The sequence below is a fragment of the Chaetodon trifascialis genome, chromosome 14, assembly GCF_039877785.1.
Source record: "Chaetodon trifascialis isolate fChaTrf1 chromosome 14, fChaTrf1.hap1, whole genome shotgun sequence".
Lineage (NCBI taxonomy): Eukaryota > Metazoa > Chordata > Actinopteri > Chaetodontiformes > Chaetodontidae > Chaetodon > Chaetodon trifascialis.
In genome coordinates, this window is record NC_092069.1 from 2,286,581 (window position 1) to 2,301,659 (window position 15,079).

The 15,079-nt window shown below is 41.6% G+C and overlaps 2 protein-coding genes across 3 annotated transcripts in view; one reads left to right on the forward strand and one right to left on the reverse strand.

Annotated features, from left to right (window-relative positions):
* The window catches only part of alkbh1 (alkB homolog 1, histone H2A dioxygenase), a 246,835-nt gene that overhangs the window by 171,792 nt on the left and 59,964 nt on the right, over positions 1 to 15,079 (reverse strand). The gene's annotated exons all lie outside the window — the stretch shown is intronic.
* apoba (apolipoprotein Ba) overlaps positions 1 to 15,079 on the forward strand; it is a 43,302-nt gene that overhangs the window by 24,976 nt on the left and 3,247 nt on the right. For both annotated transcript variants that reach the window (XM_070979941.1, XM_070979942.1), the window contains exons 17-25: positions 55 to 237; positions 476 to 606; positions 998 to 1,208; positions 1,388 to 1,560; positions 1,643 to 1,818; positions 2,794 to 2,915; positions 3,119 to 3,492; positions 3,762 to 11,339; positions 11,442 to 11,553. In XM_070979941.1, coding sequence (XP_070836042.1) covers positions 55 to 237; positions 476 to 606; positions 998 to 1,208; positions 1,388 to 1,560; positions 1,643 to 1,818; positions 2,794 to 2,915; positions 3,119 to 3,492; positions 3,762 to 11,339; positions 11,442 to 11,553 — 9,060 coding nt within the window. The remainder of the gene's footprint in view (positions 1 to 54; positions 238 to 475; positions 607 to 997; positions 1,209 to 1,387; positions 1,561 to 1,642; positions 1,819 to 2,793; positions 2,916 to 3,118; positions 3,493 to 3,761; positions 11,340 to 11,441; positions 11,554 to 15,079) is intronic.

Sequence of the window (15,079 nt, forward strand, 5' to 3'; positions counted from 1 at the left end):
TGCTGATCTCTCTTAGCGCTTCACAACTCTTGTTTTTTTTTTTTTGAAATTCAGCAACAAGCTGCTGTCAATCTCCTCCGGTCAAACAGAAATAGTGCCATCCTTGGTGGAAGACCGGACTGACTCAAGTGACTGCCAACCCCTATTCAGTGGTCTGAAATTGTGCACAATAGTGCGTTACTCCAATGCTACTTCCTTGGACCAGGCTCCATATTACCCGCTGACTGGAGAAACCAAGTAAGGGGAAATCAGATTAACAAATTTAACTTGAAACCCATTGTTGGAGTCTTTTTGATTTGAGTTTTTTGATTTATATTTCAGTAGCCAATATGTAAATAGTTATTGTAATAGGTTGATATTTTGATTATCATAATGCCAGAATTATCAAAATATCCCTGCCCAATAATTTTACATAACATACATAATAGTTTTAACCAGAAGGACAGATTTAATGAAACCTGTTTGGTTTTCTCAGGTTTGCGGTTGAAATCCAGCCCACAGGGGAAGTTTCAGAATACACAGCCACCATCACTGATGAAACACTCAGAGAGGGTAAAAAGGGCCGTCATAAAGTACAGTCTCTGAAGCTAACCCTGAAGGCAGAAGGTATTATTATATGATAATATGTGTGTGTGGTTGTTTTGTTGTGTAGATGTGTACGGGCCAGCCCAGTATCCTTAGGAAATATTCCACATCTCAAAATTTACATCCAGCATCAGTGTTCTGCAATGTTGTCCTAAACTTAACCACAACTAACGCAGTTTTTTCCATAACTAACATCTTTCCCAAACTTAAAGCATAACAGCCATAAGAAGATATTTTAGACAGAGAAACAAACTGTTGCTGATATTTATCACTTTCTATAATAATGGGATATTATGTGCATATATCACTTAAGACAATGACATTGATGTGGCCAAACAATCTTGAAGCCACCAGTTGCTATTGTTCCTGGTGGAAAACATTGATGAATGTGTTTAATTTCTGCTGTTACTAGGTGACGATTCAACAGAGGCCACTGCATCTCTGAAATACAATCACAACAGGAACGTTCTCACCAGTGAGGTTGTCATTCCTAACTACGATATAGAAGCAGGCATCAAGCTGGCTTTAACTGAAAGTGATGCCAAAGGAAAGAAAATGCGAGGTATCACCATTGATGTCACCAACAGGAATGCCCCACAGCTGACTCTTGTTGGACGTACAAGGTGCATAGTTAAATACACAAACTTTAAGTTCTTCCAAATGATAGATAATGCTGAATTCTCACTTGTGCTGCCTGGTTTCTTGAGACAGTTTCTTTAAAGCAAGGAATTACTGAATGAGAAACATCCTGGGGAAATGTGCAGCTATCTTACCAATCTACTTCTCTTTGTTTTAAATGTAGACTTGACATGATGAAAGAAGCCATGCTGCAACTCCGGATGGTCATTCCCTCTCTGAAAACTGATTCCTCTTTCACCGCTACCCTGAAGAAGGATGAGGATGTACTCATGGACTTAGAAACAGTCATCAAGCTCCCTGAAACATCCTACCAACAGAAAGCTTCTCTCAAATACAGTAACTGTCAGCACATCACTGATATGTCCAACACATTAATTTGTTTCTATATTTATGGCTGTATTTGGATTGTCTCTTACAGATGATGACAAGTTTGAACTGGGACTGAAATCGGACCTGAATTCAGAGATTCAGATGCTGATCCCATATGTAGAGGATCACCACAGGCAGCTGCAACATCTCATTGATCATATCTTGGACCAGAAAGTGCCAATGACTGATATGAAACAGCGTCACATTGTCACCAAAGGAATTGAGGTAGCACTTGGCACTATATTAATTATTACCTTACTCAAGAAGCTTGTGTTTTTAGTCTGATTGTTCTTTCTATTTGTCTGTTATGTAGCATACTATTTTAAGCTCATGGGTGTGGAAAGGGCCACCATGTGGCCAATTTTATTTATTTACCATTGAATTTCTTTAACACTGTTGGGCAGTTGTTGGAGACAATGGACAGTTTAAAGAAAAAGGGTTCAAAATGACAGCCGAATCAGAGATAGTCCTTTTTTGTTTTTTTATTACATTCACTCTTCTGGCAAAAATATAACTGCCTACAGTTCAGTCAGAGATTCAGGTGTGTCATGCTAGTGGCAGCTATTGTAGCCTGTACCCTCTAGCCAAAACAGACATGAGGAGTGGGCTACAGAAGTCTGGTAAACTCACCGCCCAGATTTTTTTCCTTGTCAAATTTGAAATTTTCAGTGCCAACCAACGTTTACTCAACTGACATCACTTCAGGCTACTTTAGACTTCATGCAGATCCCTCTGGAGCCACATAAGGCTTTGTAATTTTTTTTTCACACATGATGTAGTTCTCCCAAGACCTATAAACACACACAACTCGATCCTAAATAAAAAGCCATGACATAAAGTGCCATAATTCATGAAAACGTTGTGTAGTTGCCACCAAATTTAGATGACACGTACATATCAACTATAGAATTTTGACTGCATGTTTTGCGACAGGAACATGCCGAAATGGCTATAACTCAGAGGTCATGAGTTAACAAAATGTACACATCCTACACAAATCCATGTTGCTTACAAAGTATTCATATTTTGATTTTCCAGGTTAAAACTCTTTAACATTGTCTGTTGATAAATTAACAAATTCAGAGGATTATGCAACTTTGGCAGAGGTGCACAATCTCTGAATGCTTTCAAGCTTTACAGTTGTTTGGGGTTTTTTTTTTTTTTTTAGTTAATGTAATTTATCTTCTTGTTACCCTGAAGGCAGGTAATATATGGTTGGAAAAACTGACAGCACGCATCCCTTATCTTGCAAACCTGCGAAGTAAGAGGAGTGTCTCTGATCTTACCTTGCCAGCCTTGCCTGAGAAACTGTTTCTGCAGTTGTAAGTTTTCAATACAGAGGTTAAGAACATTACTTGCTTTCAAATATTGCTGAGAAAACAAAACAAACAGTAACTCAACAGTTGAGTTATACTTGTTGTTCCTTCCTCTGATTCCCTATCCATGTACAGTTTAATATAATTTCAGATGCCAAATCCTAAATTGAATCAATATTAATTATGCTTTTTTTTTTTTAACTCAACAGTGACAGTCTGTTCCAATACCAGTTCAACAAGAATAAAATGGCCATCTCACTTCCTCTTCCACTTGGAGGCAAAAAGTCAGAAGAACTGAACATCCCAAACACTCTGTCTATTCCTGTCATAGATTTACCAGAGATAGGCCTGTATATCCCTGCCAAAAACTATCCAGTACCATCATTCACTATACCGCCTTCTTTGGATTTTACTGTCCCGCTTCTGGGTCTGGCTGAAGCATCCACCAAGATCAACAGCAACATCTACACTTGGGAAGGCTCCATCATTGGGGGCAACACCACTGTTGATGTCCCCAGTTACATTGTACAGTATAAGGCCATGGCCCAATCGCCTTGCAACTTACTGTCATACAATCTTGAAGGTAAGCATCTTCTTCTTATATTAATTTAGAGGAAGTGGTATGCTGGTTAAGACTTGCATATTGAGTTACTTACAGTTGTCAAAGTTGAGTTTTTTGTGAAAGTGAGCTTCTTCTTTCTGGAGAGATCAGATCTGGAGCACATGGTTATAGTAAGAGCCTTAATGGGGTGTGGCAACTGTTTCAACCTAAAGCATGTGTTCATTAGATCTTATTCTAAATCTTTGCTGTTACAAATACTGATAATGATATCATTTCTTGTCTGTTTCAAGGAACTGGAATGATATCAGGAAGAGCTGATGATAATCTCAAGTATCTTCTAAATAGTTCCTTCAGCCATACCCTCATTGACACTAGTGTCAGTGCTTTAGAAATGTTAAATGTAAAAAACAAATTGTATGCAAGAGCCAACTATAAGATTGAAGCCTCTAGTCCATTAGGCCTGCAAGCCTCTCTCTACTATGCTGCCCAGTCAACATCCACTCTAGATTCAGATGAAGTCTCAGGAGATGGCACAGTGGATGGATTGCTTAAAATAGGTTCATTCTACACCAATACCTCCTACACCCACAGCTACAACCTGCGTTCACTAGATAGAGAAGGAAGAGGAGAGTCAACTCTACACTTCAACTCGCCATTCATCCAAGTTCACAACGTGATCCATGGAGTCTATGCAAACTCAGAGTTGAATATTGTGTCCAAAACCAATGCCCAAAAGGACATCCTCAGGCATGTAGCAGAGTTCAAGTATAAAGATGCACAACTGACTCTAAAGTGCAATGCTGTTGCCACGGCCATGAGCAAATCACTCAATAACAAAGTTGAGCTTGGTGTGTCCAGCCATATGGCCATCCTCAGAATTGAGTCACAGGTAGATGATGACACAAATAGGGTATACTCACTTATAGCAGGATCCCTAGATTCAAATGGGCTTCAGGTAACTTCTGAAGGTTCCCTCACCTTTGACACAGGTCATCGTGGGCTGCACAAAGCTTCTGTTATTGTGGGCAGAAATGGTCTGACCACAAGTGGAACTAACAGCATTCAGTGTAGCCCCGTCACAGTGGAGAATGTCTTTAGTGGTGCCATAGACCACAATGGAGCAACCCTGTCCTCCAGGACCAAAGCAATGGCTGAGGAGAGCAGAGGAGAGCTGGACATTGAGGGTAAAATAACAGCTGCGGAGGCCTATTTGTATGGCATCCTTAAGGGCCATGCATACGATTCAACCACAAGAAACAACATGAATATTGTACTGAACCGAAGGGCTCTTACCTTTACTAGCAATACCATGGGAACACTGAAGGAGATGAACTCAGAGAATAGCCACACACTGACCCTCACTTTGTGGACCCTAGCCCTCCACTCCAAGACTAACAACTTTATCTGTGAAGATATTTTTTACAAGCAAGACACCAAAGTTTCTATGAAGCCATTTGTTATGTCATTTGACACGATAAATGATTTCAAGTTTTATGATGTCAATTTGAACGCTGAAGGCCACATAAAGCTTGAGCCAATTAAGGGGGATCTGAGTGGAAGTGTGAGTGGAGCTTATGGCAAAGAACACAACATTAAAAATACCTACAAACTCAACTACGACAATATGGCTGGTTCAGTGAAATATAGTGTGTCTGGAAATGTACTGAATGCACAGTTAACACACAACTGTGACCTTGAGTTTGCTGGACTTTCTTCCAAGTCAGATTGTGAAACACAGATTATTTCTGAGTCTCTAAATTTTGATAGCACCATTCGCACTACAGCACTGCCTTTTAGCCTCACCGTTGATGCTTTTGTCAATAGTGATGGAGAAATTAATCTTGATGGAAAGCACACTGGACAGCTGTACAGCAAGTTATTGGTTAAAGCTGAGCCCCTAGCTCTTGCATACTCACATGACAGCAGAGCATCAACCACACATATGCTTCCAAGTGGGAATTCTTCCACAAATTTAGACAACAAATTTGATGGTCTCCTGACACCAAGTGACCAATCTCTGACCTGGAAAGTAAAATCTCAACTCAACAACCATTCTTACAACCAGGACATCAGTACTTACAATAATCATGAGAATATTGGATTTGAGTTTTCAGGAGTAATGTTAACAAATATGTTCAGCAAATTCAGCAAAGACAAGCGATCACTACCAGAAACACAAGAATTCAGTATGGCTGGTATACTCAAGTATGACAAGAACAGTGACTGTCATATCATTGAGATTCCATTCATTGAGAGCTTTCCTGCTGCTTTTGAGCAATTCAAGAGCACACTTATACAAGCCTTAGAATCACTTCAACAATTCATCAACAATTTAGATATCAACAAGATAATCACTGACTTTAGAACCAAGTTAGACCGGCTTCCAATGCAAGTGAGTGGCTTCATGCAAGAAATGGACTTGGAGAACAAGATTAATCAAGTAAAAGCAAAACTTGATTATTTGATTGATGGGTTTGCAGTAACAATGGATGACTTGGAGCTTATAATGAGCAACTTGACAAAGAACATGGAAAATATGGTGATAGACATTGCCACCAAACTCAGAGACCTCATCCTTACAGTTAAAGACTATGTCCAGGCTGGACAACTTGCTAACAAGATAACAAATGTACTTTCACAGATTGGATATCAGCTTCAGGCCTTTGATAAGAAGTATAAAATCAAACAGTCAGTCATCAAAGCACTTAATGCTATTGAGGACATCATCGGACAGATTGATTTACAGAAGCTCACAGAAAACAGTGCTGCATGGTTGCGAGAGCTTGATTCTAAATATTTAATTTTAGAAAAAATCAAAGACAAGCTGTTTGAGATTAAACAGACCATTGAGAACTTTGACATCAGCATGTTTTTCCAAGATGTAATAGACAGCCTTCTCTCAATTGATTTAGTCATGTATATAGAACAACTATTATATAAAGTCCCTTCCTCTGAGATAGCAAAAGTGATTGAATCTATGAATGATGTTATTGTCAACTGGATTGACGAATATGAGATCCCCAACAAACTCAATACAGTCTATTCTTACATCAGGGATCTACTTTTGAAATATGATCTTGATGATAAATTTAAAGAATTAATGGATCAGGTAGTGATTCTCATCAAGGAATTCAACATTGATGAAACTGTGCACTTAATGGTAAATGCTCTGAAATCTATTGACTTTGAATTTGTTTATGATAAAATTATGCAATTTCTGAACAACGTGACAAGGAGGCTCAGAGCAATTGACTTTAAGAAAAGCATTGATTACCTAAATGACCATATTTATTCAGTGTTTAAGTCAATGAAGGAATTTGATTACAGTGCATTTGTTGATGAGGCCAACAAGAAGATTACTGAACTAACAAACTATATCAACCAGCAGATTAAAACATATGAGATTGTGCAAAAAATTAAGGCAGTTAGGGATTTTTTCAGAGAAATCCAAAGAACTGTTTTCACATATATGGACAAACTCAAGACAACAAAGGTAGCTGATGCTCTAAAGAAACTGAATGTGGTGATTAACACCACATTTTACAATGACATCAAGATGAAAGTGAAGGATATCCTTGAGGACCTGAGTCAAAGAATCTTTGACATGGACATCAGAGACGAAATGTATGTTTACCTCCAAAGAGCAAGTGAGTCTTACAGCAATATGGTTGCCTATATTTCTGGACAATTTACCCGAATGATAGAGAATATCAGAAAAGTGGTGAAGGATAATGATATCATCACCCAGATGAAGGAAGCTGTAGATGGAGTTCTGGGCACACTTAAAAGAGGTGAAATTGAAGTTCCCACTTTTATTATACCTCTCACCGACCTTGTCATTCCAGCATTTACAATCAACCTGAACAAACTGCAGGAGATCAGCATCCCAGCTCAAATCTCAGTCCCTGAGTTCACCATCCTCAACTCCTACAAAATTCCTACATTTACCATAGACTTTGAGGAGATCAAAGCAAAAATAGTTGCAATCATAGATGATATCAGAGAATTTGAGATTCAAACTCCTGACCCTGAGCAAATCTTTGGTGACCTAAAAGTGCTCTATCTGTCTGAACTACCAGATCTCACCTTCCCAGAAATAACACTTTCAGAAATAAAATTTCCAGCCATCAACATCCCCACATTAAATCTGAAGGACTTTGAAATCACAATGCTTCCAATCCCAGAGATCACGTTGCCTGAGGTTCCCAGTGACATCTGTATCCCAGTTTTTGGCAAACTCCATGGAGAATTTAGAGTGAACTCCCCACAATACAATCTTGTAACTACTGGGAAGATTGAGAACTCAACGTCCACATCAAAAAACCCACAGTTTACAGCTACTATTACCTCTCATGCCAAATCACCCGTTGAGCCCCTTGAATACACATTTGAAGCCACTGCTCAATTGGAAGCTCCAAGAATGAAGAAGTTGCTATTCAAAGAAATGGTGAAAGCTACACACATGGCCTTCTCCACTGATCATGAAGGATCCTTGACACTCACTAGCAATTCTGCTGAGGCTTCTGCAAGGACTACTGTCAAGGCCACAACCCAAATGTACACAGCAGATTTGCTGAACAGTATGACATTTACTTTGAGGAGTGGAATCTCTGCAACCATAGACACAATGTACAACCACAACTTGGACCTCCCATCAATTGAAACTTCAAGTCAGGCATCAATGAAACAAAATATGGCAACCACAATGGAATCTGGCAGAATTACAATGACCGGTGAAACTACTGGTCATGGAAAGTGGACCATTCAAGACTACTCTGATGAAGGTACACACAAAAGCAATGTAGAAGTCAACGTCAATTTTAGCACAGCCAAGTTAACTTTTGAAGGAGAAACAGACTGTAAGGCCTTGAAATCAAAGCATATGCTGACTGCTGAATCATTGAGCTTTAGCCATATCACCGTTGAAGGAAAATGTGAAACTGAAGTTCCATCTGTCAAGAAGAGTGCTATGGTTTTAAATGGAGAGGCTCATATTGGGGACTTGAAAGTTGCACTAACAGCCTCTCATGATGTTGAATTCACTGGAAGTTTGATTGGATCCATGTCCAACTCGTTAGAATTCATGGTCCATCCGTTTGAAATTGTGTTTGATGTTAAGAACAAAGTAAACTCAAAGATTTTCTTCCCCTTGAAACTCACTGGTAAGGTGGATCTCCAGCATGATTATGGTGTCATGCTAAACTCTGAGAAGCAGTGTGCTTGTTGGTTTGTTTTGGTAAGATTCAACCAGTATAAGTACAATCACAACTTTACAGCAGAAAATAATGAAATGGACATCTTCTTTCACTCATTAGTTAATGGGGAGGCTAATCTAGACTTTTTGACTGTTCCTCTCTCTATCCCAGATTTAACCATACCATATTCCCAAATTAAAACCCCTGAGGTCAGAGACCTCTCCTTGTGGGAGCATGCTGGATTCAAATCCCTTCTTACCACTCCTCAACAGTCATTTGATATGAACTTGAAGCTTCATTACTACAAGAACCCTGATGTGCACACCTTTGAATTACATCTTGAGCCAATCTATAATGCAATCAGTGATAATGCTAAGATCATACAGGCTCAATTTAAACAATGTAGAGATAAAGTAGTTGCACTTCTAAAAGATTCATACAACCAAGCAAAGTCACAGTATACCAAGCACAAAATTGACACTTCTAGCCTGCCTCATAGAATCTTCACTGTCCCTGGATACAAAATACCAATATTGAATCTTGAGGTTTCTGCTTTCAGGGCTGAGATGCCAGCATTTAGCTACTTTGTTCCCAAGGAAGTCAGTTCACCAAGCTTCAAAGTTCCTGCCCTGGGTTTCTCTGTGCCATCTTATACCCTTGTGCTACCATCCTTGGAGTTACCTGTCATCCATGTTCCAGAAACTTTAAGTGAGATAGAGTTGCCCACTTTTACACTACCAGTCATTCAGAACAACATTGCTATCCCAGCCATGGGTAACATGACTTGTGACTTCTCTTTCAAATCCATTGTTATTTCCTTAAGTGTTCATGCTGGCCTTCACAACCAGTCTGACATTGTTGCTCGATTTGGTGCTTCCTCAACATCTTTGTTTGACATTTTGAATGGGAAAATTGATGGCACCATGAGTTTAACTAAGAAGACAGGAATAAAACTGGCCACCACAGTGTCCCTGGAGCATAACAATGTGGAAGCAAACCATGAATGTGCTGTTAGTCTCACGAAAAGAAGCACGGAAGCTTCTGTAGCTAACACTGTAAAAATCAATCTATCCTTCCTCAATCTAGAATTGAATCAGGAACTCACTGGAAATACCAGGACAAACCCAAATGTTGCTTCCAAGAAAAAAATCCAATACATGTTTAAAATTCCTCCGGTTGAGTGTGTAGGCAAAGGAAACCTTGATATGAACTTGGCACTGGAAGCACTTTCCTCATATGTGTCACTGGAGACCTCTACCCAAGGGAAGTCAGACATAACAATAATGGACAGTTGGAACTTTGCTAATGATCTAGAAAATGAGGCAAATTTCTACCTTAATGTCAATAGCTTCCATTCAACTGTTAGTACTTCCTTAAACTCAAACATTGAGAAACAAGAGAGACAAAAGCGAAGCTCAAACAATAACATCTTCCAGTTTGACTTGAATAAGAGTTTGGCTCTTGAGGCCTCTTTGCAGCGTTTTTTGGTAAAAGCCTATTATACTAGTAATAACAATGTTGATTTTGCATCTTTCAACACAAATGGTAAGCACGTTGTTAAAGGAGAACTAGAATTTGTTCCTTTAACAACCCTCACAACTACATTGATCATTGAGGCAAGTCAGCCAAGTAGTTTGGGCCATACTGGACTCATTCACAACATTAATCTCTCCATCAGCTCAGCAAAGCAGATGTTCATCTGGAGTGGCAAGGAACAGCTGGCATCTCTCATCCTTGCTGGTGACTTACTTGTATCTAATGGTGAATCTGAAGCATGCATGGACTTGACAGGATCAGTGGAAGGCCACCTGGCTTTCTTGAAGTCAGTTAAGCTTCCTGTATATCAGAAGACCCTCTGGGATGTGCTTAAGTTTGATCAGGTCACAAATATGGAAAATTTAGAATTACTTAACATTTCTTCCAGCATTGTTTACACAAAGACCGTGGACGGCCAGGAGTATACAATACCATTTAAACTACTTGAGAATGGCATCACATTTAGCATGCCTGAGATGATCCTTGCAGTGCCTTCGTGGATAAAAGACATTTCTCACTTCATAGGGAACATAGATATGCGATTTGAAAACCTTGATGTCCCTGATCAGCTTACTCTTCCCCCTGTAATCTCAGTTCCGGCCATTGATGTGCCATTTACCAACTTGCACATGGATCCTTTTACAATTGATCCTCAGAATCTTAACATCCCTAAGGTGATCACCACTACAGCCTTTGAAATCCTGCTGCCTGGCTTACCAATAATGTCAGTGCCCAGTTATGATGTTAAAACAGACTACCTACAGGGGAAAATGTCATTCCTTTCATTCAAGATGCCAAAAAATGAAATCAAAATCTCATCTTTTACACTACTAAAATCCTTTACCATTGGAGGGCACACAATCAGCCTAAATGAACTTACAAGCCTGATTTCAAACTTTGAAATTCCAACCATCCTCATTCCAGAGCAAAAAATTGAAATCCCTGAAACTACCCTACATTTGCCTTCAAGTGTGTTTATCCCAGCTTTTGGAGTCCTCAGTGCCACTCTGAAAGTTTCCTCCCCTATTTATAATGTGTCTACTACTGCCAAGCTGGGGACGAAGGACTCTAACCTTGTAACTTCACTGAATTCCATTTGTACTTCTACCATGGTCCTTTTGGAATATAAACTCTCTGGTAAGCCTGGCACACACTCAATTTGATAAGACATTCTATGTGAATTACAGAGTCTAAGACATTGCATCAAATATAATTTTTTACTTGCTTGTGTCCCCTCAGCCAGTGCAACTCTTGGATTTGATAATGGAGTAATCAGTCTAAATGGGAAGTGCAACTTGATTCATAGTGATGTAAATATTGATTGGCAACATGTTTTGGCACAAAACCTGAGGTAAGTGTGTAAATCTAGATTTTTTTTTAATCTCATAATGTTGACTGTTTATCTAATTATTTTTGGCCTACTAATGGCGCATTTCCATTACACAGTTCCAGCTCTACTCGACTCAGTTCTACTCTACTTGGTTTTGTTGAGTTTCCATTACAATTGAGTACTTCATAGTACCTCCTCAACGTAGGCGGGGTTGTCATACCACGGCTGTGACTTCAATTTGTACGCGACGCAAACAGAGCCGACCAATAATGGAGGACATCGAGGCGATGTTGTATTTGCTGCACGGTTTGTGGCTTTTTGTCACACACAAAGCAAGAGAAGAAACCTAGAAAAGGCTTCGGGCTGCAAGGCAGAATACTCTGATGTTTTACGAGCAGCCATTTCCCTCGAGTGAGAATAAAGAATAAAGTCAGCAGTTGCTGTTGCCCGGCGTTACAATGGAGGGGGCGGGATTGTTTTTCCGGTGTTGGACGTTGCAGACCAGTGACGACACTCTCCAGCCAATCAGTGGCCGACAGGCTGTTGACGTCACACATATAGTATCGCTTCTACTCACTTGGAACCTCGCCAGAGCAGGTACTAAAAATAGTATCGGGTACCAGGTACTATCCCTAATGGAAGAACAAAACAACCGGGTAGAGTAGAGTCAAGTCGAGCCGAACTAGTGGAAATGTGGCATAAGTTTACTTAGTATACATTTTTTTAATCATAACTAACTTATTACTGGAAATGGGTATCTTGCTCTCTAAATGGGTATATTCTGTATATTTATTTCCTGCATCTTTTATATTATATACAACAGGGGCTGTGTTGACAAACATATGGAGAGTATTCTCACATAGTTACTTCATGTGTCTTGATTGGATAGCTATCCAATCTCAAAAAACCTAATCATTAATGCATCCAAGAAGCATTTGAGATGGTGTTAGGCTTTTGCCAAAAGGATTTGTTTGGATCCAAGGATGCAGACCCGGACATAGGACTCACTTGAACAGACATTTCACACAATGGGCTAGAGGAGACAGGCTTGAGCTGAGAGACATGGAAGGTAGGATGAATTCTCATGGAGTCAGGGAGCTTTAAGGTCACCTGTGGGTTGATGACCTTCAGGATGGGAAATGGACCAATAAACCTGGGAGACGTCTTGCGAGAGTCAGTGCATAGAGTGATATTTCTGGTAGAAAGCCATATGGACTGACCTGATTTATAGGCTGGGGCAGGGGTCCTGTGGCGATCAGCAGCGCATTGTTTGACTCCCAGGGTGCGTTTGAGGGCTCTGGTGGCAGCCTGCCAAAACTCTTTTACCCTCTTGATGTGGTCAGTCACAGCGGGGAACTCAATCTCGGCCTCCTGTGATGGAAAGAGGGGGGGTTGGTAGCCCAAGGAGGCCTCGAATGATGAAAGACCACTGGCTGAGGAGGTAAGTTATGAGTTATGGGCGTACTCCACCCAGGGAAGAAGAGAGCTCCATTCAGCAGGATTATCGGCACAGAGGCACCTTAAGGTTGTCTCTAAATCCTGATTGGCCCTCTCAGTTTGACCATTTGACTGGGGATGGAACCCGGAGGTGAGGCTGACCGTAGCTCCCAGCCTTGCTGAATGCCTTCCACACCTGCGAAGAGAACTGAGGCCCACAGTCAGAAACAATGTCCAGAGGAATCCCATGCAGTCTGAATACATGGAGGACTAGTAATTCAGCAGTTTCTAAGGCAGAGGGAAGCTTGGGTAGTGCAATGAAGTGCACAGCCTTGGAGAAACGGTCAACCATAGTGAGAATGGTGGTATTACTTTGAGAGGGTGGCAGTCCAGTGATGAAATCCACCGCGACGTGAGACCAGGGTCTACCCGGGATGGGTAGGGGGAGAAGGAGACCAGCCGGAGCCTTGTGTGAGGCCTTGCCATGAGCACTGGTAGCACAGACCACTACGTACTCACGGGCAATGGCCTCTAGTGTGGGCCACCAAAAGTGGTGTTGAAGCAGAGCAACCATGCGGTTAGCTCCAGGATGGCAGGCGAGGCAGTGAGAATGGATCCAGTGAAGCACCTGGGAATGAACGGTGTGAGGAACAAACAGTTTGTTCTGAGGTGCATTACCTGGGTCCGGATGCTGAAGCTGAGCCTCCCTGATCACACCTTCAATCCCATGTGAGGGCGGCAATGACCCAGTCCTCGGGGGGAATGTTCTCAGGTTCTGCCTCCGTTTCGGTGGTGGAGAATTGTTGGGATAATGCATCCAGCTTAGTGTTTCTGGACCCAGGTCTGTAGGTCAAAGAGAAATTGAACCAGCTAAAAAACAAAGCCCAACGGGCCTGACAGGAGTTGAGTCTCTTGGCTGACTTGATGTCAAGTCAAGTTCTTGTGGTCAATCCAGACCACAAACGGCTGCTCAGCTCCCTACAGCCAGTGTCTCCACTCTTCCAGGGCCAGTTTGACTGCTAGCAGTTCACGGTTGCCCACGTCATAATTCTGTTCAGCAGGAGAGAGATGGCAAGAGAAGAAGGCACAGGGATGCAGACGATTATCAGTTTTGGCATACTGAGACAGCATAGCCCCCAACCCAGTCTCTGAAGCATCCACCTCCACAAAGAAAGACTTAGAGGGGTCAGGTTGCACTAGAATGGGGGTGGCTGGCCAGCTAAACTTCACTTTGGAGGAAGTTAACTTGGTCAGTGGAATGGCTATTTTGCTGTAGTCCTGGACAAACCTGCGATAAAAATTAGCGAATCCCAGGAAACGCTGTAGCTCCTTACAGGTCCCCGGGACCGCCCACTCCACCACTGCCCTGATCTTTTCAGGGTCGGCCTTCAGGTTGCCCCCCTGGATGATGAATCCTAGGAAGGAAACAGAGCTAGAGTGAAATTCACATTTTTCAGCCTTAACAAACAGACAGTTTTCCAACAGGCAGGAGAGCAGCTGCTGGACATGAGTTTGGTGTTCCTCCAAGGAATGGGAAAAAACCAGGATGTCATCCAGGTAAACAAACACGAACCTGTTCAGGAAGTTCCTGAGCACATCATTAATCAGAACCTGAAATACAGCGGAAGTGTTAGTGAGACCAATAGGGATGTCCAGGTATTCAAAATAGCTGAATGGAGTGTTAAATGCGGTCTTCCACACATCTCCCTCTCTGATGTGGACCAGATGGTACGCATTGCACAGGTCGAACTTGGTGAATATGGAGGCTTGCTGTAGAGAATCAAAGGCAGAGGGTACTCGTTTAAGCCCCAGAAATCTATGCACGGTCTGAGAGTCTTGTCTTTCTTCTCCACAAAAAAGAAGCCAGCACCACGAAGAGAGGTAGAGAGCCTTATGATACTTGCAGCCAGTGAATCCTCAATGTACTGCTCGGGCGCCCGGGAGGAGGTCAATGGCGCAATCATAAGGGCGGTAAGGAGGCAGAGACAGTGCCCACTCCTTACTGAAAACCCCCCTGAGGTGGTGTTAAACTGAAGGAACGAGGATGAGATCCAGCGGTTCAGGGAGAGGGCTCACACACTCAGCGGCTCCCCCTGTAGGAGGAAGGGCT